The 26,102-nt window shown below is 44.8% G+C and overlaps 1 protein-coding gene and 1 long non-coding RNA gene across 2 annotated transcripts in view; one reads left to right on the forward strand and one right to left on the reverse strand.

The window, feature by feature from the left end:
* abca7 (ATP-binding cassette, sub-family A (ABC1), member 7) overlaps nucleotides 1–26,102 on the forward strand; it is a gene marked incomplete at its 3' end in the record, with an annotated part of 100,485 nt that overhangs the window by 49,393 nt on the left and 24,990 nt on the right. Inside the window, exons 22-31 of the mRNA XM_079505516.1 lie at nucleotides 10,407–10,544; nucleotides 17,730–17,983; nucleotides 18,748–18,805; nucleotides 19,770–19,972; nucleotides 21,885–22,023; nucleotides 22,255–22,278; nucleotides 22,433–22,578; nucleotides 22,849–22,973; nucleotides 23,170–23,268; nucleotides 23,685–23,877. Coding sequence (XP_079361642.1) covers nucleotides 10,407–10,544; nucleotides 17,730–17,983; nucleotides 18,748–18,805; nucleotides 19,770–19,972; nucleotides 21,885–22,023; nucleotides 22,255–22,278; nucleotides 22,433–22,578; nucleotides 22,849–22,973; nucleotides 23,170–23,268; nucleotides 23,685–23,877 — 1,379 coding nt within the window. The remainder of the gene's footprint in view (nucleotides 1–10,406; nucleotides 10,545–17,729; nucleotides 17,984–18,747; nucleotides 18,806–19,769; nucleotides 19,973–21,884; nucleotides 22,024–22,254; nucleotides 22,279–22,432; nucleotides 22,579–22,848; nucleotides 22,974–23,169; nucleotides 23,269–23,684; nucleotides 23,878–26,102) is intronic.
* On the reverse strand, nucleotides 6,830–8,530 carry LOC306925923. Its single transcript, XR_013790322.1, has 3 exons — nucleotides 8,470–8,530; nucleotides 7,729–7,860; nucleotides 6,830–7,009 (listed from the first exon to the last, which is right to left on the reverse strand). It is a non-coding gene; the product is annotated as an uncharacterized lncRNA (long non-coding RNA).

Raw genomic sequence — 26,102 nt, forward strand, 5'->3', positions numbered from 1 at the left:
GGACCTGTGCGTTGCACCAGAGTCCCAGCACAGTACATTGTATCTTTGTTTGCTTTGCTGACCTTTTTTGCCTCTGACCAAAAACACTAAAACCAATAAAAAAATAAAGAAATAAAGCAAACCAACTAAAACAAAGTCAAAATGAAACAAAACAAAAGCTAATGAACATGCGCACATGTACGCACGCACGCACGCACGCACGCACGCACGCACGCACGCACGCACAAACACACACCATTGGCCGTGTAGCAGGCCGCACCAGTGCACGTCGCCTTATTTATCGTAGGGTGTTGAGGTGTCCATAGTCCATTTTCAATTGCACATGTTATTGACATGACCTGTCCTGTTGAACACACACACACACACACACACACACATGTTTGTATTACTACATTTGCAGGGTCATCAATATGTCCATACACGGACAAATGTGTCCGTGGCAAAGACCAGGTCTTGTCCGTGGCAGATTTTAGATTCTCTGTTTTACACTCCATGATAATGTTCTTATTTTGATCATAAGACCCAATTACTGAATGTCAAGTCTCCAGGTGTTATTCATTATGACACTGATTTACTATGACACTATATGGCACATTATGAGTCCACTAGTACTAGTTGTTCTCACAACTAGTACTAGTTGTTCTCACAACTAGTCACTGTTTTATTTGGAAGGACCACCATAACTGAGAGTTTACAAATGGAACCATCTGGACCCGTAGTGTTCATTTGGTTCCATTTGTACACTTTCAGAGTTACAGACCTGTTATGGTCATTCAGGGACTCTCCCTTTCTGTGTTATATTATTGTCCGCTTATTTCGTTTTCCAACATGGCGATGACTCCTGTATACTTGTGTGAGGAGTGGACGTCAACATTTGAGGAGAAGAATAGCAGAAATATAACGGTAGCCGGAAAAGTACAAGGACACACATACAGTATTAAAGGTACAGTTAAGGTTACATTCACAAATACGCCTATCACTCAGTAAGTAACTATCACTCAGTAAGTAACAGCATCTCTGCTGCCAATGATGGTAGAGACAGCTCAGTACTTTTTGCCTCTTATTTTGGGCATCCCAAGAAACCCAGTTTGTGGGTATGTCCTTGGCCAGTGGTTCTCAACCAGTGGTCCGGGGACCACCAGTGGTCCTTGAGGAGGTTCCAGGTGGTCCCCAGTTACATGATGGAGAGGTAGTAACCAAATGGACCCTTATAGATCTGTTAGGGTTAGGTAGGTTAGGGTTAGATGTGAAACATCTGCATTGCTTAATTAGAGTTACATTATTGTTAAACATCTGCATTACTTAATTTACATTTAGTTGCCAGTTCGAACCCGGGCTCCCCCAGAGTTAGTGTCGCAGTGTCCTTGAGCAAGACACTGAACCCCTAATTGCTCCCGATGTGCTGGTTGGTGCCTTGCATGGTTTCCGCCGCCAGCGGTGCGTGAATGGGTGAATGTAATGCACAATCTCTGTAAAGTGCCTTGGATAAAGGCGCTATATAAATGCACCATTTACCATTTACCTTGTACGTTTGGGGTGAGGAGCAACAGCAACAACAGGATCAGGGTGGATTTCATCATGTTGATAGATTGACAGACTCACTGCAGACTCTGCCTTTTATACTGCACGCACGCACGCACGCACGCACGCACGCACGCACGCACGACACGCACGCACACACACACACACACACACACACACACACACACACACACACACACACACACACACACACACACACACACACACACACACACACACACACACACACACACAGTGCGGTCACCACAGTCTGGTCAGTTTGGTTTCTGTGTCAGGTTATAGTGACAGGTTGGGATACCAGTTTTCATCCAATCAGGAGAGAGAACTTTTACAGGATATAACAGGAAGTGATGAAACATTTGAACTGGAACACTAAACATTGAAGCCCTGAAATAATCTGCATGCCGTCCTCTCCTGATTGGATAAAATTGGTATCCCAGTTTGAACATATTATTACTGTACAATCACTATAGCAATGATTAACTATTTAACTAGAACTAGAAGCATTTTTTTGTCTTGAATAGAAACATCATTTAACACAACCTTTTAATGGAATAAAAAGAATCACACCCGTGTGAAGTGAGGAGAACTCTTATCATCATACATCATCTCATTCTGGCCAATCACAATTTGTCTTCACTTTTGTCTTCAATGTTTGTGTTTACACAAACACAGAAAGCTGGGCATAGGAGGGGCTAGCAGATCGGCAGAGCAACACAAACAGACCAAGAACCTCTCGGGTACAGTAGAGCAGGGCTTCTCAGAGTGGGGGTCGGGACCCCCAGGGGGGTCCGGGGTCCCCACGTGATTTTGGGGGCTTCCCAGATGACAGTGAAGTGACAATAAATAAATGTATTAATACCTACAAAAAATTAAAGAAAGTAAAACGACTGTTACAGCATCAAAACGTTACTATACAAACTGGTCAAACATTGGACAAATTGTATAATTATATAAGAAAGAGGACAACATTGTGAAAATAGCCGCTCTACAAGCTCAAGTCAAACAAAATGTAATGCTTCAACTCCTATAAATCTAAGTGCTTTGTCAGGGTGGAGGGGGTCCCCAGTTCAAATATGATTATTTTGGGGGGTTCCCAGTTCAAATATGATTATTTTGGGGGGTCCCCAGTTCAAATGATTATTTTGGGGGGGTCACGGCCTAAAAAGGTTGAGAACCAGTGCAGTGGAGCAGGGCTTCTCAGAGTGGGTGCCGTGGCACCCTAGGGAGCCGTGGCCCCCTAGGGTGCCGTGGCACCCTAGCCTAGGTATACATGGGCAACATGACGGCCTGGTAACGCCAATGTTCTCCACTGTGTTCTACCGTGGAGGGGAGTTGGAGAAGGAGGGGGCGGGCGCACAGATCACTGAACCAATAGGATCCACTGCATTGTTGTTGTTTTTTTAGGGGTACCAAACACATTTTAAATGAATTTGGAAGTGATGATACAAAGAAATGAGAAGACAAAGTTGGAACTGGAATACTATAAAAATGAAGCTGTAGCTCTCTCCTGATTTGCTGACATTGGCAACTCTTTATTTACCCATTTAGGCCTGACGTCGAAATTTAAAAAAATGTCTTCCAAATCCTGACAGTTTTCTGAAATACCTATGTTTCTGTATCAGTGGTGCTCAATATTTCATGTCAAGGACCCCAAAAATCATATGTAATTGGCCCACCGACCCCCATCTGAAAATATGTTTTTCCAGGATTTGAGTTAAAACGTTCGCTCTGAAATAATATATATTCAAAGATTTGTGCCGCATTTTCACAATTTTTCAATTTTTGAAAAATTGTGAAATAATAGTATAATATGCTTAAAACACCAAAAGGGGTTCCCGCCCAGAATAGGTTAACCCTAGAACACTATAAACAGACGATTATATTCTTGTAATTTTCATAATATTGCTGATGTCTGAGGTGGGTGGGTCTTTCAGTACCTTCATGATGCTCAGTGACATCATAGAAGATGCCCACATCCCTGTTATTTTCTACAGGCAGGTATTTTTTTCTTCACTGGACCATTCTCACATGTCCTAGGAATGGGTGGACCAAAGGAGAAGTTCCCAACTAGCACCCTGGCTATTCTGTTGATCATTTTCTATAGTCTCTAGTGGACACTTTTTCATGATTGGCTGCCTCTAGTGCTTCTAAGCCAATGGGAGATAAACCCCATTGTCTGAACGTTAAACCCCATTGTCTGAACGTGAAGCCGTATCCTCTAAGCCAGGGGTTCTCAACGTTTTTGGCCGGGGATCCCCGGAAATGCTTTGGCAATGTCTCGGGACCCCCGCCCCGCCCCCTCCCGACCCCCAATATAAATTGACTGCTACAATAACCTTAAACCATTTTGGGCGGGAACCCCTTTTGGTGTTTTAAGCATTGTTATAATTTAGCTATTGAAAAATAGCAGATCTACAAGCTCATAGCGCGCCACCGAGTGGCGCGCTACGAGCTTGTAGGTCTGCTTTTTTTGGAAAAAAATTGCAAAAAAAAAATCGTGAAAAAAAAATATATATATATATATATATATATATATTTTTAGAAAATAATTTGGGGACCCCCTAAAAAAATGTGGCGACCCCCCGAGGGGTCGCGACCCACGGGTTGAGAACCCCTGCTCTAAGCCAGTGGTTCCCAAACTGTGGTGCGTGCACCCGTTGTAGTGTGCGAACGAACGCCCTCTATACTAGGGAGTGTTGTAGTGTGCGAACGAACGCCCTCTATACTAGGGAGTGTTGTAGTGTGCGAACGAACGCCCTCTATACTAGGGAGTGTTGTAGTGTGCGAACGAACGCCCTCTATACTAGGGAGTGTTGTAGTGTGCGAACGAACGCCCTCTATACTAGGGAGTGTTGTAGTGTGCGAACGAACGCCCTCTATACTAGGGAGTGTTGTAGTGTGCGAACGAACGCCCTCTATACTAGGGAGTGTTGTAGTGTGCGAACGAACGCCCTCTATACTAGGGAGTGTTGTAGTGTGCGAACGAACGCCCTCTATACTAGGGAGTGTTGTAGTGTGCGAACGAACGCCCTCTATACTAGGGAGTGTTGTAGTGTGCGAACGAACGCCCTCTATACTAGGGAGTGTTGTAGTGTGCGAACGAACGCCCTCTATACTAGGGAGTGCGTGACATGAAAAGGATAATTAATGGCGGTTTCATGGTGTTATTTAACACAAACGGCAAAATCCGGTAAACACGGTTTTACGGAGATGTATAGAGCAGCTGCGGGCGTATACCGCAGCTGCATGTCTCTCAGTGCAGTGTCATTTTGTGATTATTTGCCATAATCATATATATTTTTTAAATACAGCGAGACTGAGCATTGGGGGTGCGTCAGCTAGGTCAGGATTGGAGGTAACGTGTTGGACGGCCAAAAAAGTTTGGGGATCTAAGCCAATAATGGGAGATAAAACCCATACAGTGAGTCAGTGACAAAAAAAACAAGCACCAAACCTCTCTGCCATGAAACCACTCTGCCGATTCACAATAGAGCAAAGCAGGCAGACCTTCGTCAGGCGGAGCGCCCTAGGACTCTTTCCACTTCCCGGCCACTCCGCTCCACCCCAACTCGAGCTCGCGGCTTGCGGGCGGCCTTCTCCTGGGTGTCTCAGCTGTGCCTTTGCCTAGCTTGTATTTACATTGACACCATGCATTTTAACCTTTTATAATGCATAACAATTTGGCATTTAGCAGACACTCTTAATCCAGAGCGATTTACAGTAAGCAAGAACAACACATGGTAATATGGATACACATATATATTAAAACGTTTGCTTTCATAAATGCTTAAACAAACTTTGGTGCACTCTGTATCATTCATTGTAGCAATGTGTGCGAGGGTCCGACCGACTCGACACCGGCCACTGCACTCCCTGTGGGGGTGTGGAACGCGTGTGACGAATTTGAAGTCGGTGGGGCGAACGGTAATTGAGTTACGTGCATTACAGCCGTACACGCGTACGTACAGACAGACAGACGTGGTGCATTTATAGATAGATTTCATTGTATTTGAAGTATTCATTATTGGAATAGATTAAGAAGAAAATAAGTAATGAGGTCTCATAAGAACACAGAGTAGAGTAATTTGCTATTACTCTGCACTTTCGTGTAGATAGTTCAACCCCAGTTTCAACAGTCTAAAGACACTTTATTTTATATTTTTAAGAGCTCTCTTTATTATTTGTCTTACTGCAGTGCTGAGACTGTAGGCTATATTGTTTTAGTGTTTGACTGTTTATGCTGAGGCAATAAAATGTGGTCAATGCTGTTCAACCCAATATTAAATCTTGTGAGTTATGACGTCCCTCGTCATTCTTGTTTTGTGAAAGGTCATGATGAAATATTGAATATAATAATATTGAAGAGTAGCTCAAGTTGCCATGTACAATTTACAATTTACAATTTACAATTTAGGCAATTTAGGCTCTTAATCCAGAGCGACTTACATTAGGCAGGAACAAAAGTATGGGAATACATCACATATATAAAATGCATTTATCAAGAAACATGCGTAAGCTAAGAACGTAACTAGAACATATCTATATAATGACACTATACATATTAACTATACATATATACTATACTATGCTATACATATGTAGGCTACTATGATGTGCTATGACTATATACAATGCAATTATTGTGCTGTCTACATGACATGCTATAAGTCTGTTTCAAATGCTATCTAAGTCTAAAAAGTGCTATCTAAGGGGGTAGGATAAGTGCTATGGGCCATGATGGAGTCTGAAAAGGTGGGTCTTCAGACTACGGCGGAAGATTGGGAGTGATGCCGCAGTTCTGACTGCGGTACAGTATTTCTGTACTTCAATATATTTTGATGATAAATATTTTTTATGGCATATTTTACATTGGGTAAAATACACCCATGTTTAGTGATGGTGTAACAAAAAGTATGTTTAGTGTCCTAGGGTTAAAGAGCTGGACCCTCTATAGCACTGATTACCATCACAGCATACACATTTAGCTTAACCTTTAAAATAATAATAATAATCTTGCCATTAAGTTAATGGCAGGGTGGCAACTTGCCACCCTTTTCAATGCGAAATGACAACATGGCCGCCATGTGAATATGTTCTATAATAGCCGATTTACAAGCTCGGCTATTTTCGCCGAATGTTCGCCACAGAATACAGAAGCTAAAGTGGTTGTCGTAGTGACATAAGTTATATTAGGAACATTTATGATAATTATGAATATGACACCTTCTATCCATGCATGGATTTATAAATGAAAAACCAACACAAATATATAGACTATTCCAGTTTTTATTGAACAGTCTCCTTGGGACACAGTTAGTTGAAGGGTTGTTCACTTGTTCCCTAGTTTTCAGATTCTGAGCTCAGGGCGGGCTGCCGCTGCCGCGGGCATTGCAGTAATCCGTATAACAGCATGTAACCCATGGATAGGAACAGGTTCTCACAGTCTCTGTACAGCCTCTGCGTCCTGTACCGCACGCACGCACGCAACACACACACACACACACACACACACACACAAACACACATGTTTGTATTACTACATTTGCAGGGGTCATCAATATGTCCGTACACGGACAAATGTGTCCGTGGCAAAGACCAGGTATAAATAGAATAACTATAACAAAAAACATTGCATGGATGCACCTGGGACGTATCCTCAGTGATGTATCCCAAGGTCATCAGGGTTTCGGGTCTCTCGAACATCATACCCCTCACTCAGGTGACCCAGCCGGGGTGATCAAGCCCCCAACTTATGTCCGTAGTTACCCTCGATCAGTCCCATTAGGGAAAGACCAAGGCCACACAATCCGTTGAAACTAGACCAGAACTACTCTGCCAGGGCTGGGAAGTACGCTTCTGGCGAATGGAAGGACTGGGCTCTGTGGGTGGACTCCTGTCCGAGCCCCTCCTACGTCTCACCAGGTCCACTCCTGCTCTCACCAGGCCCAGGACCTGTGCGTTGCACCAGAGTCCCAGCACAGTACATTGTATCTTTGTTTGCTTTGCTGACATTTTTTGCCTCTGACCAAAAACACTAAAACCAATACAAAAATAAAGAAATAAAGCAAACCAACTAAAACAAAGTCAAAATTAAACAAAACTAAATAACAAAATAATTAACACGCGCACATGTATGCACGCACACACGCACGCACGCACAGTTGCACACACACAAACACACACCATTTGTGTAGGTGTAGCAGGCTACACTGAGACCAGTGCACGTCGCCTCTTCCAGCGCAATGTGTTCCTTACTCCAATAGTCATTTCCCACGTCACATTTTATCGACATGATCTGTCCAGCTGACAGCTGTCCTGTTGAACACACACACACACACACACACACACACACACACACACACACACATGTTTGTATTACTACATTTGCAGGGTCATCAATATGTCCGTACACGGACAAATGTGTCCGTGGCAAAGACCAGGTCTTGTCCGTGGCAGATTTTAGATTCTCTGTTTTACACTCCATGATAATGTTCTTATTTTGATCATAAGACCCAATTACTGAATGTCAAGTCTCCAGGTGTTATTCATTATGACACTGATTTACTATGACACTATATGGCACATTATGAGTCCACTAGTACTAGTTGTTCTCACAACTAGTACTAGTTGTTCTCACAACTAGTCACTGTTTTATTGAGTTTACAAATGGAACCATCTGGACCCGTAGTGTTCATTTGGTTCCATTTGTACACTTTCAGAGTTACAGACCTGTTATGGTCATTCAGGGACTCTCCCTTTCTGTGTTATATTATTGTCCGCTTATTTCCGCTGAACCCCTAATTGCTCCTGATGTGCTGGTTGGTACCTTGCATGGTTTCCGCCGCCATCGGTGTATGAATGTGTGCGTGAATGGGTGAATGTAAAGCGCCTTGGATAAAGGCGCTATATAAATGCACCATTTACCTTGTACGTTTGGGGTGAGGAGCAACAGCAACAACAGGATCAGGTTGGATTTCATCATGTTGACAGATTGACAGACTCACTGCAGACTCTGCCTTTTATACTGCCCTACGCACGCACGCACGCACGCACGCACGCACGCACGCACGCACGCACGCACGCATGCACGCACACAGACACACACACACACACACACACACACACACACACAGTGCGGTCACCACAGTCTGGTCAGTTTGGTTTCAGGACACTGTGTTCTCTGTGTCAGGTTATAGTGACAGGTTGGGATACCAGTTTTCATCCAATCAGGAGAGAGAACTTTTACAGGATAAACAAGTATAACAGGAAGTGATGAAACATTTGAACTGAACACTAAACATTGAAGCCCTGAAATAATCTGCATGCCGTCCTCTCTCCTGATTGGATAAAATTGGTATCCCAGTCTGAAAATATTACTGAACAATAACTATGCTATAGCAAGAATTAACACAGAGCTTTAACTATTTAACTAGAAAGTTTTTTTTACGCCCCTCACCTGTAAGCGGCGCCCACTGGCCTAGTGGTCCAGGCACATGCCACATATAGGCTTTGGCCTGACAGCGCGTCACCATGTTCGAGTCCCGTTCATGACGACCTTTGCTGCATGTCTCTCCCCTTCTCTCTCCCTCTTTCCTGTCCATCTTCACTTGGTAAAGGCAGACAAGCCAAAAACAAATCTTAAAACTAGAAAAAGTGCCCTTCTGGGCACAGGTCTCCACCAGGAGGATAGGAGTGTGTGTGATGTTTGGCAAAATGTTTAGGAGTAATATAAACATGTTTTTTTGTTTGTTTGTTTCTTGCAAAAAAATTCTTCATTTTGTTGAGGAAATGCAGAGCCAGATCACTCATAGCATCTCTGAGGATAGAATTCTGGATGAGCAGGACATGTGCAGCATTTTGTACAAAACGGGCTACTCCTGAGAACTTTGGAAGGCAATCTTAGCTAATCAGTGTAGAATCTGAGAAATCCAACAGGCTCGTCTTGATCACATGACTACAGAGATCATGTGTACCGATTTGCGTGAGATTTGGATGAAATCTGTGCGACTAACATAAACAATGTGTTTTGCAGAAATCGGCCTCATGGTGGCGCTATAACCGGCAGATGTGGAGGGATGCAGGGAAAATGTTTTTCCATGGCCTCTAGGGAGTGCACATACATAAGTTGTCGATGCAGTTATAGGTAAAAACAAGAATTGGCCTGTTATAGCGCCACCATGAGGCTGATTTGTGAAAAAAAAATTGGCATGTCGTCCTTTTGCCTAGTGGAAATGTGCGTGTATAATTTCATGGAAATTGGACACTGTGTTTGTGATTTGTGGCATTTTGTTCAAAATAATGTGAGTTTTGGAAGCCCATCTTAGCCAATCAGGATGGAAGATGGGGAATTGTGCAGATCTGTGTTGATCACATGACTATGGAGATAGTGTATACCGAATTGTGTGATGTATGGATAAAATGTGTACGAGTTATCTACAGAAATGTGTTTTGCCTAAATCGGCCTCATGGTGGCGCTATAACAGGCCGTTGAGGAATATTTGGGGCAGAGGTTCGTCGTTGGCATCCAGGGAGTGTGTGTGCAAAGTTTGGCATGGATCGGGCCAACGGTGCCGGAGATTAGCTGATAACGGACGGACGGAAGGACGGACGGACGGAAGGAAGGACACACACACACACACACACACGGACGGAGTGCAAAACATACTCTCTCCCCATGCCTTCGGCCTGGTGGAGACAATAAATAAATAAAAATAAATCACCTGAAGCATAGATCAAAGCTAATTGCTAGCTAAAGCTAGTTGACTGTGTTTGGTTTAGTGCCTTTCTGTTCCAAACATAAACCTCAATTTGGTTTTTTTATAAAATCTCTCTCTCTCTCTCTCTCTCTCTCTCTCTCTCAGGTGGAATGCAGAGGAAGTTGTCAGTAGCCATAGCGTTTGTCGGAGGCTCCAAAGTGGTGGTTCTGGACGAGCCGACAGCCGGAGTGGACCCATACTCCCGCAGGGGCATCTGGGACCTGCTGCTCAAGTACCGGAAAGGTCTGAGGACTCATCTACTTACTACTGTACAACAGGGGTTCTCAACCCGTGGGTCGCGACCCCTCGGGGGGTCGCCAAATTATTTTAGGGGGTCCCCAAATTATTAAAAAAAATATTTTATTTTCACGATTTTTCAAAAATAGCAGACCTACAAGTTCATAGCGCGCCACTCGGTGGCGCGCTATGAGCTTGTAGATCTGCTATTTTTCAATAGCTAAATTATAACAATGCTTAAAACACCAAAAGGGGTTCCCGCCCAAAATGGGTTAAGGTTATTGTAGCAGTCAATTTATATTGGGGGTCGGGAGGGGGCGGGGCGGGGGTCCCGAGACATTGCCAAAGCATTTCCGGGGGTCCCCGGCCAAAAACGTTGAGAACCCCTGCTGTACAAGACACTGTCACTTCTTATCCAAAGTGACCTGATGCACTGGTTCTCAAACGTTTTTAATTTGAAGGACCTCCGATTTGGTACAGTATGCACACATTTGGAGCCATAACCCATAACCGTACATTTACGGTTTATAAAACCCAGCACTTTAATGCCAATTCTGTGTATGTCTGGCGGTTTACGGTCTTTATAGTATAGTATTAATCATCTACAGTATGTTATATTTACTGCATAGTAGCGCGCCTCATCGCTATGCAACGGTCCGCTCGTTTTTTTCGGCTACCATAGAGGCGGCGGCGACCGTTAGTGGTGTTTATCTCCGAATTGAGGCTCAGATGAGGTGATATGAGGTGAGGCACGATGTTAGGAGCTCAATACAAAAATAAAGCGAGGCTCCGGTTAGCAGATTAGTTTTCATGCTAGTGAAGGATGCGATCGAGCGTTCGACACAGCGTCAGCTAATACTTCCAGTTCAAGGGCCGCGTCACATGTCACAGGGTCCTCTTTGGGCCCTTTTTTGTAGTTTCTGCCTGACACGGGTAAAAGGTCGCCCGAAAAAATGCCTGCTATTAAATGTGTTAACACATTCCCTCCCGTTACCATAGGCGGTAACATGAGGCTAGTGCCAGAGAAATGCGCAACATAAGAAAAGAGCCCTCATCTGGCCGACCCGGAAGTGATTGCCCTCCATTGTGGCGCCAGGCTCATTACCCTGAGAGTGTACAAAATGGAACCAAATGGACCCATAAGGAAGTCCATTTGGTTCCATCCTCCTAACTACAGTAGGCTATTAATCATTTAGCTGGGGACTCCCTGGAGAGCCACTGACATAATGAGCCAGTAAAGTAAAAATATCCATCGTGTTGATCAAGAATTGATCTTCAATCTAACAAAATGTTGCATCGCCATCAGTCCAGGCCCGCGGGAAGTACTTTACACTAGCAGGGGCTGAGCGTCTAGTAGGGGGTGTGCGCGCGCCGCAAAAATGCGCGTGCATGTGCCTCGTGCACGCGCGTTTTCGCGCATTTTCACATGGAAAAGTGGCTTTTACTTTCCCTCTCCACACGCAAGTTATATGAACAAACTGACAAAATGCATCATAAAAAGGCATAGGCCTATTTAGGCTACACATGACAAGGCGCCGATATCAAAACAAAACATATAAATTATAGCCCTATTATACAACAGACGAGCTGACAGCGCAGCGCGCTTGGGCTCGGCGACCCGGGTGTTGTATCGTCCTCATTCATCATAGATCCCTCCCCGTCAGAATCTAATATCTAACATTAAATTGCAGCAGCATTCAGCAGTTCAGTTGGGACGGCGGCCATAGTAATTAGTAAATACTATATTATTTCTCACTGCAATAGTGACTATTAGAGAAATAATATAGTTAAATAGTAAATGCTTTACCTTAAACCCCAAATGTGCTCTTGCGCTCCGGGGTGGTTAATTCCCTCATCATGGCATTTACTGTATATCCAACGTGTGTTACGTGTCCAGAATGTCATTATGTACGTGCGGGTAATACTAATAACGGTAGTCGCCTGGCTCATGGCTGCAGGTGCATGGCTGAACACTGCTGCAGGTGCTGCTGCTGCTGCTGTTGTTTTTATTATTGTCCTCCACCTCCGACGACAACTCCACGACAATGTCCTCTTCAACGTTAGCACTCGTCCCCTGCTGAACACTGCTGCTGGTGCTCATGAAGGGTTCGTGAACTAGACTTGATTTGGGCTGGGACCCACCAAAGAAATCACTCATTCTCTTCTGAGCCATGTTGACAACAACAACACACACAGTCAGGCTAACCGGAGAAATTCAAATTCGTGCGCCCCGTGCGTAAAGGTAACCGGAAATAGCGTCAGCAGCAGAGCAGAGACGATGATAAATATAAAAACAAACCCAAAAAGTCACAAGTGTAGTTTAAGAATACTATTTATAAACCAGTCCACTTTTTATTTATATAAATAATAACGTGACAATGTGACATTTCTAATATTCATATATATATTTTTTTTTAATTTCCTTTTTCTTTTCTTTTTTTTCTCCTGTTCGAGGGGGGGGGGGGGCTGTGCCTGGGGGGAGGGGGTGCTTCAGCCCCCGCAGCACCCCTACATCCCTCAGCCATGCATCCGTCTGTAGTCGTAATAGGAGGCCATGTCCCCATCTCCATATTTGGACGAGACCGTCTTACATCTATTTTTGGACCGTCTCATGTTATGACACATGTATGACATGGTTTATAGACATGTATTTGTCCACATGTCATGCACAGCAGAGTGGCGCAGCGGAAGCGTGCTGGGCCCATAACCCAGAGGTCGGTGGATCGAAACCACCCTCTGCTATAGTCCTCTTTTGAAGTAGATGTTCATGCCTCTATGACAGTGTTTCTCAAACTTTTCAGGCGGTGCCTATGTTTTGTAATTATAATCTAAATCAAAAAAATATTGTAGTGGGTAGAAATGAACCTGGCGAAGATAATCTACAGTCTTTATTTAAGCAGACAGATGCAGTAGTAGAGTCACTGGAGGGGGTTATCATGCCCCCCCCCCCCCCCCCCCCCCCCCCCCCCTCGGAAATATACTTCTATAATCAGTGTTTTCTTATTGGGAAAAGATGTGCTCAAAATTATGAGCTATGTTAAAAAGTTCTCAAAATGCCCCACCTACCAGTCAAAACCTTGTTGGTATATGGCTCTTGCAAAATTGTGTAAAGGCAAATTATATTAATTCACAGAAATTACATAAATCGAGATGGTAGTCTGAAATGTGTCTCATGTGTCATGTGTCATGGAGTTAAGTCAACTCTTGTCACGCAATCTGTGCCCAGTGTCACTCCTGGGTCCCCTTATCTGAGTTCAGTTTGTCATACCATGTCATGACATCAAACTGTTGACATTTTATTGGATCTCTGATGTTTGTGTTGGCTTGCTGTTGTCTATAGCTGTTTAGTTAAAATTACTCCCTATGGTGCTTACTGGCGTTTATTCTGGATACCTTTTCCACACTAACGTACTGTCACGGTCAATCGTTTTGTCCTGTGAGACTATTATCCTTGCCAAATCATCTGTTCATCGCTTAATATTGACTGCCAGAATTAAAACATATTCTATCCTGTTGACTGCCAGATTTCTGAGAGTTCTTCTCTAACCTTTGAAAAATCATAGAATGTTTTGCGTTGGGAAATAATTCTGAACCGCGTCAGTTTGCTGCAGTATGCAGTCTAACAGCCACGGTGCATTACATCATCCTATTGGAATGTATGCTGTCAAGTTTCTCTGTCGGCATGGTAGATTCATCAGCTGTTGTTTTCCTTTTCCGGTCATGTGATCCACGTGATGTGTCGTGCCACGGGAGACTCTTTTTTTTGCAGAGCCTGGGAGTCGATGGTCGCTGAGGGGGCGCTTGTTTTACAGGTTAGGGTTAGCTTTAGGTCTAGTTTTTGTGAGGGTTAGGGGTGAGGTTAGCTTTAGGCATAGTTTTTGTGAGGTTAATATAACCCTGCCCTACTAGTAGTATAGCCGGCGCTGTAAAACAAGCGTCCCATCAGCGACCCATCGAAACCCAGGCTCTGCAAAAAAAGAGACTCCCGTCGTGTCACGGGAGAACCACGGAAACAAATGATGTCGCATAGCAGTGGTTCCCAAAGTGGGGTCCGGGACCCCTAAGGGTCCTTGAGGGAGTTCCAGGGGGTCCCCAGCTAAATTATAGTTAGGAACCAAATTGACCTTTATGGGTCTGTAACTCAGAGAGTGTACAAATGGAACCAAAGGGACACTGACGGGTCCATTTGATTCCATTTGTACACTCCCAGAGTTCAATTAAGTTTGATTATACATGTGTTGGTGTCCCAGAGATAGAAATGCCATTAAATAGAGGGCCTAATTCAGGTCAAACCGGGGGCCCTAGAGCCGTAAGAATCTTCTCTCATGGGGGTCCTTGGCATGTATTTTCAAATCGGGGTCCGCAGGCTAATGAGTATCATTTTGGGGGTCCTTGATATGAAAACGTTTGGGAACTGCACTGTCATAGGTTTGTGAACAGAGCCATCTAGTGCAGTGTTTTTCAACCCTTTTCAGATCAAGGCCCATATTATGCATTTGCGCCACAGACCACATGATGACATTTAGCCTCTCAGACCCAATACTTTAGCTGATGTTGTCCACAGTTCCATGCTGTATTGATGTTGGTAGCAGGGGTGTGCACACATAGACACGAGGTAGTGCTAGAGCACCTGCCCTTTTGCCCTCTGGACAGCAATGTGCCCCTTTGAAAGTTTTTGTTTTTTTTACCAGCAATAGCAAGCTGATGTGCAAGTTAGTCCAGCTGGTTTTCTCACTGGCTGACGTATGTGCGCACCGCAAATATATATGTCCGGGCGGAAACAAACGACTCAGAACACAATAGTTCTGCCTTAACGAATTTTGGTTCCTACCTAGAGTATTAATCAATTAGCTGGGGAGTCCCTGGGAACTCCTCAGGGACCCCGACTTTGAGAGCCACTGACATAATGAGCCAGTAAAGTAGATATAAAACTATGCTATAAAAACCACACCTGTGTGAAGTGAAGGGCGCTCTTATCATTATACATCATCATACATCATCTCACGAACAACTGAATTTATGTGATTGGTTGGTTAAATTTACGTTATATTTGGCGGACATTTGACCTAATTTCTCCTTTTCATTGTCAATGGCAAAATATTGAGACGTGTGACAAAAGCTGTATATGGGAGGGGCTAACTCCCCTCAAACACACACCTGTGTGAAGTGAGGGGCGCCCTTATCTTCGTACATCATCATGCCGTAAAATAGACACTGCCTATTTGCTCAGACACTATGATACTCCATTCATTGTCAATGTTTGGCTAGCACGAAAATAGACTAATAGCTAGCTCCCCTCAAAAACTGTGAAACATTGGCCAAATTGTCAAATTATTTTTTTTTGTAAAAATTATACAAAAAAACATTTTGTATATACAGTTAAATAAAATGTTATTTACAAAATGTATTATTTTTATGTTTTCTGAAAACGGCAGATCTACAGGCTCACAATGCCTTGCACTTGCGTTGCAAGCTTCTAGATCTGCTATTTTCACCCCTATATTCATCCGTGGAACCAAGTCAAACTAAATATACTACTTCTACATTCGTGCTTATCATGTGATTGCCCAGTTCAAATATTATTATTCAACATAAGACTAGCAGAGGGTGGTTTCGATCCCTAGGAGGGGCTAGCGCCCATTAAAAGCATCACTAGCAGAGGGTGGTTTCGATCCCTAGGAGGGGCTAGCGCCCGTTAAAAGCATCACTAGCAGAGGGTGGTTTCGATCCCTAGGAGGGGCTAGCGCCCGTTAAAAGCATCACTAGCAGAGGGTGGTTTCGATCCCTAGGAGGGGCTAGCGCCCGTTAAAAGCATCACTAGCAGAGGGTGGTTTCGATCCCTAGGAGGGGCTAGCGCCCGTTAAAAGCATCACTAGCAGAGGGTGGTTTCGATCCCTAGGAGGGGCTAGCGCCCGTTAAAAGCATCACTAGCAGAGGGTGGTTTCGATCCACCGACCTCTGTGTTATGGGCCCAGCACGCTCCCGCTGCGCCACTCTGCATGTGATATGAAGACAAATACATGCATATAAACCATGTCATACATGTGTCATAATACGGTCTTGTCCAAAATTCAGATGTAAGACGGTATTCATACGATAGGTTGCATCGCCATCAGTCTGCTGCTGTAATTGGAGGCCATGTCCCCATCTCCATATTTGGGTGAGACCGTCTTATGACACATATATGCATGTATTCGTCTTCATATCACATGGCACAGCAGAGTGGCGCTGCGGAAGTGTGCTGGGCCCATAACCCAGAGGTCGGTGGATCGAAACCACCCTCTGCTAGTGATGCTTTTAACGGGCGCTAGCCCCTCCTAGGGATCGAAACCACCCTCTGCTAGTGATGCTTTTAACGGGCGCTAGCCCCTCCTAGGGATCGAAACCACCCTCTGCTAGTGATGCTTTTAACGGGCGCTAGCCCCTCCTAGGGATCGAAACCACCCTCTGCTAGTGATGCTTTTGGTGTGTGTGCACAAACTTTGTCCTGCACAAACGTTAAAATGCAATTGACAATGAATGGACAATTCCGTAAACACAATGGCGATGATACGCCCCCTCACTTCACACAGGTGTGATTTTTGAGGGGAGCTAGCCCCTCCAGGTTTTGTCCCCACACGTCTCAATATTTGCCATTGACAATGGAAGGAGAAATTGGGTCAAATGTCCGCCAAATACAACGTAAATCTTGTCCCCACATGTCTCTTTGCCATTGACAATGAAAGGAGAAATTTTATGTCCGCCAAATATGACTTTGTACGATGAAAAGAGTGCCCCTCACTTCACATGGGTGTGATTTTATTTAACTACCACCAGAGTGATATCTTTTCAGATCTGCGAAATTGAAGCTGATAAATAGTACTCTCCTGACTGGATGAAACTGGCAACCCACTTGGAAATGGTCTATTAACTAGAACAATTGCTTTTTTTAAGATGGGGTCGGCAGCCAAATACATATATCATTTTGGGGGTCCTTAACATGAAAAAGATTTAGACCCACTGACATAGAAAACATGTTTTTTTCAGAAAACTTAAAAGGATCTAGAACTTAAGACATTTGTAGAAACGGGGTCTTCCGGTCTTAAAATGGGTGACAGATTGCCGTGATAACTATCACAACATCCGCTTCCACGCTAACTTCAATGGGCCTGGTGCTCCCTCTCTCCCTCTCCCCCCCCCCCCTTGCGTCAGATCGAACCATCATCCTGTCCACCCACTACATGGACGAGGCGGACCTGCTGGGCGACCGCATCGCCATCATCTCCCAGGGCACGCTGTGCTGCTGTGGCTCGCCCCTCTTCCTCAAGGCCCGCATGGGCACCGGCTACTACCTGACCGTGGTGAGGAGGGAGGGCCCCGACCACGGCACCACGCCCAGCAGCACCCGCACCAGCACCAACGTCAGCGCCAGCACCAGCACCACCAGCAAGCCGCCGGCTCTCAAGGTGTATATCGGCTTCATTTGAGTCGTTCATTTCAAGGTTTTATATATGCATTAGGGCCAGTGTTTTTCAACCTGTTAACATTGTAAGGGCCCCAGACGGAGATCACCGTCAAGTTCAAGTTCATGGTCAAGTGCCCCAGACGGAGATTGAGATTAATGATATCAAAACCGATCGCATCGCTCCACAGCCTAGGAGCGCTTGTTTCCCAATCCTCGGTGTTCACGTCATCGAAAATGTTCCCTGCCTGTTTAGCGGACGAAAACTAAAATCTTAAAACGTTCATAACTCGATTAGACGGGATGATCTAAATCATCCCGTCTAATTATAAAAAAAAAGATCCTGTGTTAGACGGCGCTCCGCGGTCCAGTCGCTAGTCGCGATAGATTTATTCTTACCTCCCGTTGTTGTCGATCGACTCTAGAGTGGTGTGGCTATTGTTAGCTGCTACACAGACATTCACAACAACTTCCGGTGCGCCGGTAAAAGTGGTCCGGGCGCTATAAATGATGGGCACATTTTATTAATGGATTAAATAGGTCCGGGCCCTCAAGGTGTTAAACCCTGTATACTTGGTTTCCCCGGATTCTCCCAGATGTCTATATTAGGCCCAAGCTAACAACGCATCGCAACACAACTGGTAGACTGTTCGCTGAATGTTCACCCCAGAGTAGCGTTCGTGTTGGTAAAATCCCAGGCCATTTAGTATGCTGAAATGATGTATGTAATATACTGTAAGGTCATAGTGGAGTCTCTTCATGTTTCAGGACAGTGACTCGTCCATGAGTGAGGACACGGGACTGGGCAGCGAGGAGAACGGATCAGGTACTGTTGCATTGATCTCCACTACGACTGGACCATGTCCTTGAATACATTGAAATGAGGCCTTAACATCCACTTCACCCATTTTATCATATATAGATTATGTATATAGAACAATATATTGTTCTTTTTTCAAGAACCCCAATAAAGGGTCCATTTGGTTCCATTTGTACACTCTCTGAGTTACAGACCCGTAAGGGTCCATTACGGGTCTAAATCCTGGTTCTAAATCCTAGTAGTCAGGTTTCTGAACTGTCCACAGCCCAACAGCCCACAGTCCACATTTATTTATTTTATTGTTTCACTGATGTACTGTATTGCACTGTATCGTATTGTTTTTCTGTGACCTGTGAAGCACTTTGGTACGATGAGAGTCGTTTTTAAATGTGCTATACAAATAAAATTGATTTGATTTGATTTGAACCAATGAGACACAGTAATGACATGGACATTGTGCCAGTCAGAGCCTTAGATATAGACAGAGTTACGCAAACTGCGTTCACTTCATGAGGCCAGTCCAATGGCAGCTCTCCTACATAGACTTCTATTGAGCATGGGGACAACCAACTGGGACAAGTACTGAAAACTTTTTGAAAAATCTAGTAAGTGTGAGAACTACTGATTTAGAAGGCATTTGTAGAATCGAAGTCTTAACCCATTCTGGACGGGAACCCCTTTTGGTGTTTTAAGCATTATGTTATATACTTTAGCTGTTGAAAAATGAGCTTGTAGATCTGCTATTTTCCGAAGAATCGTGAAAATGTGGCGCAAATCTTTAAATACATATATTCTTTCAGAGTGAACGTTTTTAACTCAAATATTTGCTTCTGGGAGGGTCCCTGGAACACCATATTTTCAGATGGGGGTCGGTGGCCAAATACAGATAATTCTGAGGGCCCTTAGGATTTAGAAGACTTTTTTGGGGGGGTCTAAATTGGTTGACTGAATGTTGTCTCCGTTGCTGTAGACGTGGCTGCGTTGCTGACCCTGGCCCAGCGCTTTGTGCCGGGGGCCGGGCTGGTGGAGGAGGCGGGCAGGGAGGCGGTGCTCAACCTGCCCCAGAGCGCAGCCCAGGACGGCAGCCTGGCTCTGTTCCTGGCAGAACTGGACCAGAGGCTGGCAGAGCTGGGCCTCGTCAGCTACGGCATCTCTGACAGCACCCTGGAGGAGGTGACCGTTATACTGTATTATATTATATATCTCTGCTGTCGGGAAGAAACCACCTAACTCCAAAATGTTTTTGGAGGAATGGAAAAATATGTATTTTTCATTATATTAAGAAGACCTTATATTTTGAAAACAAAGCAATACTGCCTCATCAAAGTTGGTGTTGTGACTTTATATAATGACAATTACTTCCATGAGAGGGGGAGAGGTGGTGGGGTTAGTTGTTTTAGCAGACAGTTTGAGGGTCCAATGGAGTTAAAGAGGTTTTGTCCAAAGCGTTCCATTGGTTCAATATTTTTAAAACAACACACAGACGTAAAGGGTGTTCAATAGCACTGATTCATGCAAAACAAAAATCAAAAACTTCAAAAATTAGGTTATGTGGTTTCCTCCCGACAGCAACGATATTATATGGGTGATACTTTTACTTTTACTTAAGTAAAACATGTGAGTACTTCTTCCATCAGTGCAGGCCAGCATCACATTCACTCTCTGAGCATGCAGGGGCTTTGCTTCTATTCTAAGCATCACATGGAACCTTAACATACGCGTGTTAATGCATTTGTGTGCGTGCATACATGCATGCATGCATGCACACATGCATGTGTGAATGTTTGAATGCGTGCAAGCTGTTGCCAGTTCATTTATTGTGTGTCCGTGCGTGTGGCCGTGTGTGTGTCCGTACCGTGTGTGTGTGTGTGTGTGTGTGTGCGCGCGCGCGCGTGTGTGTGTGTGTGCGTGCACGTGCGTGCGTGTGCGTGTGTGTGCGTGTGTGTATGTGTGTGTGCTGTCTCATCCAGCTCAGCCTCAGATTAGCAGGCGATGTGTAGGTATTTGTGGACGGTCTGTGTTCTGTAATGGGATTATGTTCGCCATCAGATTATCAACAGATAGAGAGATAGACAGTGATAGATCACCTCCAGGGTGCTGCCTGGACCTCCACATAGCAGGGGTCAAGGGGTCATGAACGTACTGTCCTTAGATGTATCTTCCTGGATGTCTGTGTGTCTGTGTGTCTGTGTGTCTGTGTGTCTGTCTGTCTGTCTGTCTGTCTGTCTGTCTGTCTGTCTGTCTGTCTCTGTCTGTCTGTCTGTCTGTCTGTCTGTCTGTCTGTCTGTCTGTCTGTCTGTCTGTCTGTCTCTGTCTGTCTGTCTGTCTGTCTGTCTGTCTGTCTGTCTGTCTCTCTCTGTCTGTCTGTCTGTCTGTCTGTCTGTCTGTCTGTCTGTCTGTCTGTCTCTGTCTGTCTGTCTGTCTCTGTCTGTCTGTCTGTCTGTCTGTCTGTCTGTCTGTCCATTCATTCACCTTCATTTCTTAGTTAACCACTTAAGCCCTATATATGGTTTATCGTACGAGTGAAAAAGTGAAAATAGCTGCTAAAACAAATCGCGGGAAAAAACTGATCTACAAGCTCACAATGCATTGTGACGCGTTAAGCTTGTAGATCAGGTATTTTAATACACGTTTATAGATAAATGCACAGTTCCAACCAGTGTAACCCTATTTACTAGCCTAATGTGATTTTAGTGCCTTATTTTTTACTGTAATTATTCTCGACTTTTAAAGCTACAGTACACTATGTACATTTTTATTTATCTTTATCTTTATGGCATTATTTGCTGTTTGGTCACCCTGCTCTTCTATGGAGAAACTGACCCTGGTCTGTTTTGACCACTACTGGTTGGACAAGTGGTACTGTGAAGGTCAAAATTAGATTTCTCCCCTGAGCAAGCAGGTAGGCTTGCCTGCGTGTGGGGGAGCCGGGTTTGAAAGCAGAGTTAAGAGTGTACCTTTATTGTAAATGCTGTCGTTATTATTATTACTATATTAGTACTGTAGCTAGATGAGATAGACGTGGGTCATCAGATCTTCAAGGAATACATTTTCTACATTTGAACTGTCAAATGTTTGCGTGTAGATCTTTCTGCGCGTGGCAGAGGAGACCGGAGTGGACGCAGAGCCGGCGCAGAGTCCAGAACACGCCGGCACAGCCCAGGGACAGCAGCACCCGGCTGGGCAGAGAGCTGGGAGAGAGGTGGCCGAAGACCCAGAGCCTGGTACGCGCACGCATACACACACACACACACACACACACACACACACACACACACACACACACATACACACCACATACACACACACACACAAACACACACACACACACACACACACACACACACACACACACACACATACACACCACATACACACACAAACACACACACACACACACACACACTGCTCCACGAGTTTCCATTTCTTTATTTTTCTTTCTGCACTGCTGCCAGGAAGGAAAAGACTTCACAAGAAAGGTACCTTTATTGGCACATGATCACTAATAACCTGCCAAAACCTTTTTTATAAACATCATTCTGATACATCTATAACTAACCAATGTCCCACGTCTCCGCCAATCTTGGCCTATCTCTCTCTCCTTTGCTATGGCCTGGGTCTTTCCTAATCCAGAGCCCCAGGAGACAGACCCGCTGAGCGGGGATGGACATGGCGGAGCCCCCCTGACTGGCTGGTGGCTGACCTGGCAGCAGTTACGAGCTCTCTTCATCAAACGCTGGCTGTACGCTCGACGCAGTCGCAGAGGCTTTTTTGCTCAGGTAGGAAACGCCGACAACAAGAGTTCTAGTCTCGACCCAACAAAGTATTTCTCCAAACATACCTGCCCACTATTATGCAAGAAAAGATACAAGTCAACACCATCAGCTAAATGACTGGATTTAATGATGTTCAGGGAATCCTCCAGCAACGACAAAGTGGTGTCTTTAACTATCATGGTAGTTTTTGCAGGCTATCTTCTGCAAAACTAGGACAGCAAAATGCCTAATCTGCAAATCAGTGAGCTGTGACTCAACATTGCTCTCCTACAGATTGTCCTACCTGCTGTCTTCGTGCTGGTGGCTCTGCTCTTCAGCCTCATCGTTCCGCCATTTGGGAAGTACCCCGCCCTGAAGCTTCAGCCATGGATGTACGGCGACCAGTACACCTTCTTCAGGTAGACGCAATGCCCTCATTGCCTTGTCAAAAAGATCATATCGCGATGTGAGGCGTTGTTTCGCTCGACACCAGGCTTGACAGGCGGTACAAGGCTGTCAGAAAACGAGGAGAATGGTTTTAAGCTAATTAGTCCCTATATAACATATAAATAGGGTTTTAATGAATGACTACAAGTGTGTGGTTTTATGTTATAGTAACGATGCCCCGGGGAACCCTGCTATAGAGAGCCTGCTGGAAGCGCTGCTGGACAGGCCTGGCTTTGGAACACGCTGCATGGACACAGACAACAGCACGTAAGACCCACAATGACAAAGACAACCACACACACTATAGTCTGCATACGGTGAAATCCATTTAGGAAAGTAGTCGGGAACAAATACACACAAAGGAAGGTCAGTACACATCTCTTTCATCAGTTCTCCCTTAAGGCCCAAACCACACCAATGCAACTAGTCGCAACTCCTTACAACAAAACAGTTTTAAGGACACAATACAATTCCTTGCAACTGCCATTTGGTTGCAAGGAGTTGCATGGCGAATCATTGGTCTGGTTTGGGCCTAAAATCTTCAGTGCACATAATCTAAGCTCAACTTATTTTAAAGCTAAAGTAAAACACTGTAAAAGTAATGCACGTATACGCGTCGAGAGTCTTTTGTGAGGGACTTAGAGCTTAGTGTTGCCCAGCTACAATGCTCTGTTCTCCTGCAGGGAGGCGCAGTGCGAGGCGGTGCAGGGCAGCATGTTCATGCGTCCTCAGGTCCCTTACACCACCTGGCAGATGTTCAGCAGAGGCAACTGGAGTAAGGAGCAGCCCTCCCCAGACTGCCTGTGTAGCACCGAGGAGGTGCGCAGGATGCTGCCGGACTGCCCCCTGGGGGCCGGAGGACTGCCGCCTCCACAGGTCAGCAGCATTACACCTCGTCTACGCAGGCAAGGGGCGAGCGTTCTGGCGGCGATATTGCGCGAAAGACTGTCCTGATATGGAGCGTCGGCCGTTGCGTTGAAACGTAGCCTGAACCAATTAAATAACCAATAAATAGTAGCGTGTAAATGTGTTTGGGGCCGCGAAACCTCGCTCAAATAGAGTCTCTGCGAGCGAATATAGGAGGGGTGGACGACATCGCTGCACGGGGCGCCCGGCAGTACATGTGCCACAGCAGTGCTTATAAGCTAAATGATTGATACTTAGCAACCAATTGGACCCTTACAGGTCTATGGCCCTCATTTATCAACCGTGCGTACGCCAAAATATGGGTGTACGCCGAAATTACCGCAACTTTCGGCATTTATCATTTGCGCCAAAGCATGAATTTGAACTTGTGCCAAGACAAAAATCACGTCTGGTCGGGAGCTGTCGTACGCTTTGTCCTCACCTGTTTTTCTGTCGTAGAACAGCGGAGCAACATTGTTTGACCAGCTGAGAGGCTGTCACAGGCATCGAAACATATGTATTCACTCCTAAAATGTTTATATAAAACTATAGGTATGGGCTACATAAAAAAGAAGAAAAAAAAAAAAAGTAAAGGAATACATCAACGATGTGTCTTTGTGTCATATGAAATTGGTAGGAGATTTCCAACTTTACAAGCAATTAAAAACAATGTTGCAAGTTAGATGCGTAAGCCATTTAAACAGTGTTTTGCATGATGAGCGCATACATGCGAGGATTTGGGCTGTCTGTGCTGAAATATTTCCATGACGGGACCAGAGCCTTCTCTGGACGGGACGAGCTGCGGAGAGTCCCAACATGGGTAGCCTACTGTAGCCTAATCTACAGCAGACCGATGTCTTTCTGGAGTTACAGTATGTGCAATCTCCTCCTCGTTTAATAAACCCGACGCGTCGCTCGAATGCCAAATGTGCCGTGCCAGCGCAAGTGGGAACGCATCGGAGATAGTATAGGCTAACCCAGCCTGCAGCCCACCACCACCACCACTGTCCAGTGCATGCCACATGAGGCTACGGTTTTGGCTGCAATATTCATATAATTGATTTGACAGTTGACAGCCCAACCACTGCAGCGACTGCGAGGCAATTTAAATAGACTGTCGAACGTGCTGGTCAGTTGATCACGGTGTCACGGATGGACCACAGTGATAGAGAGAGACAGACAGGACAGGAGGAGCACCTATGCAAAACAGCAGCGTGTGTGTGCCAATTTGTTATTTAATTCATGGTTCACAGGTTCAGGTTTTCGTTCACTAATATATCTTGTTGTATATTAAATTAAAAATACTTTAATAATTGAATATACAACTAACAACACACAGTGACAGTTGCTTGCAAATTGCGATATGTGCGTGCGGGGGGGGGGGGGGGTGAGGCGGGCAGGGGGGAAGCGAAGCGAGAGGAGAAACAGACAGGGTAGACTACAGCTTTATTTAATTCATGCAGGTTTATTTATTTAAGATACAACAAGTTGCAAGTTGCGTGTGCGTGCGTGCGTGCGTGCGTCTGTGTGTGTGTGTGTGTGTGTGTGTGTGTGTGTGTGTGTGTGTGTGTGTTTGTGTGTATGAGAGGGGGCAGCAAGGCAACTTATGCAAGCGAGGGGAACTAACCATGGTTTCCAGGTCGTATTGCAGTTGTTCATGTCGCAAAAACGAGGGCGAGGCTTGATTTCATAGGGCGTGCCAGATTGATTTCAGCCGTCACATTTATTACTGCTAGGAATGAAATTAGGAAGGATCAGCTGTTTGCGATCACTTTATAAATGCCGACTCGACGTGGGTGTACTACGAAAACTACACTCGAATTTGGGGCAGAATTTACACTCAATTGATAAATGAGGGCCTATAACTCCAAATGGAACCATAACCATTTGTACATTATGGGGGACCATGGCATACCAAACCTGGGGGTCCTTGATCTTAAAAGGTTTGAGAACCAATACTGTAGGGCAGTCCTCTTTCACTCATATGTTAAGCTTTCAAATGATTTATCATACATAGAAATATGAAAATAGTTGAAAAGGTATATTTTGTTGTTAAACCCAAAATCAAGAAGCTGACAAAAAGCTTGTCAATGATCTGTGTTATCGCACACCTCTCACAGCTGTTACTAGTTTAAGGACAAATTATAACCAATTACTGATCCTGAAATGGCTAAATGTTATATTGAGTGGATTCT

This window comes from Electrona antarctica, assembly GCF_951216825.1.
Source record: "Electrona antarctica genome assembly, chromosome: 7".
NCBI lineage: Eukaryota > Metazoa > Chordata > Actinopteri > Myctophiformes > Myctophidae > Electrona > Electrona antarctica.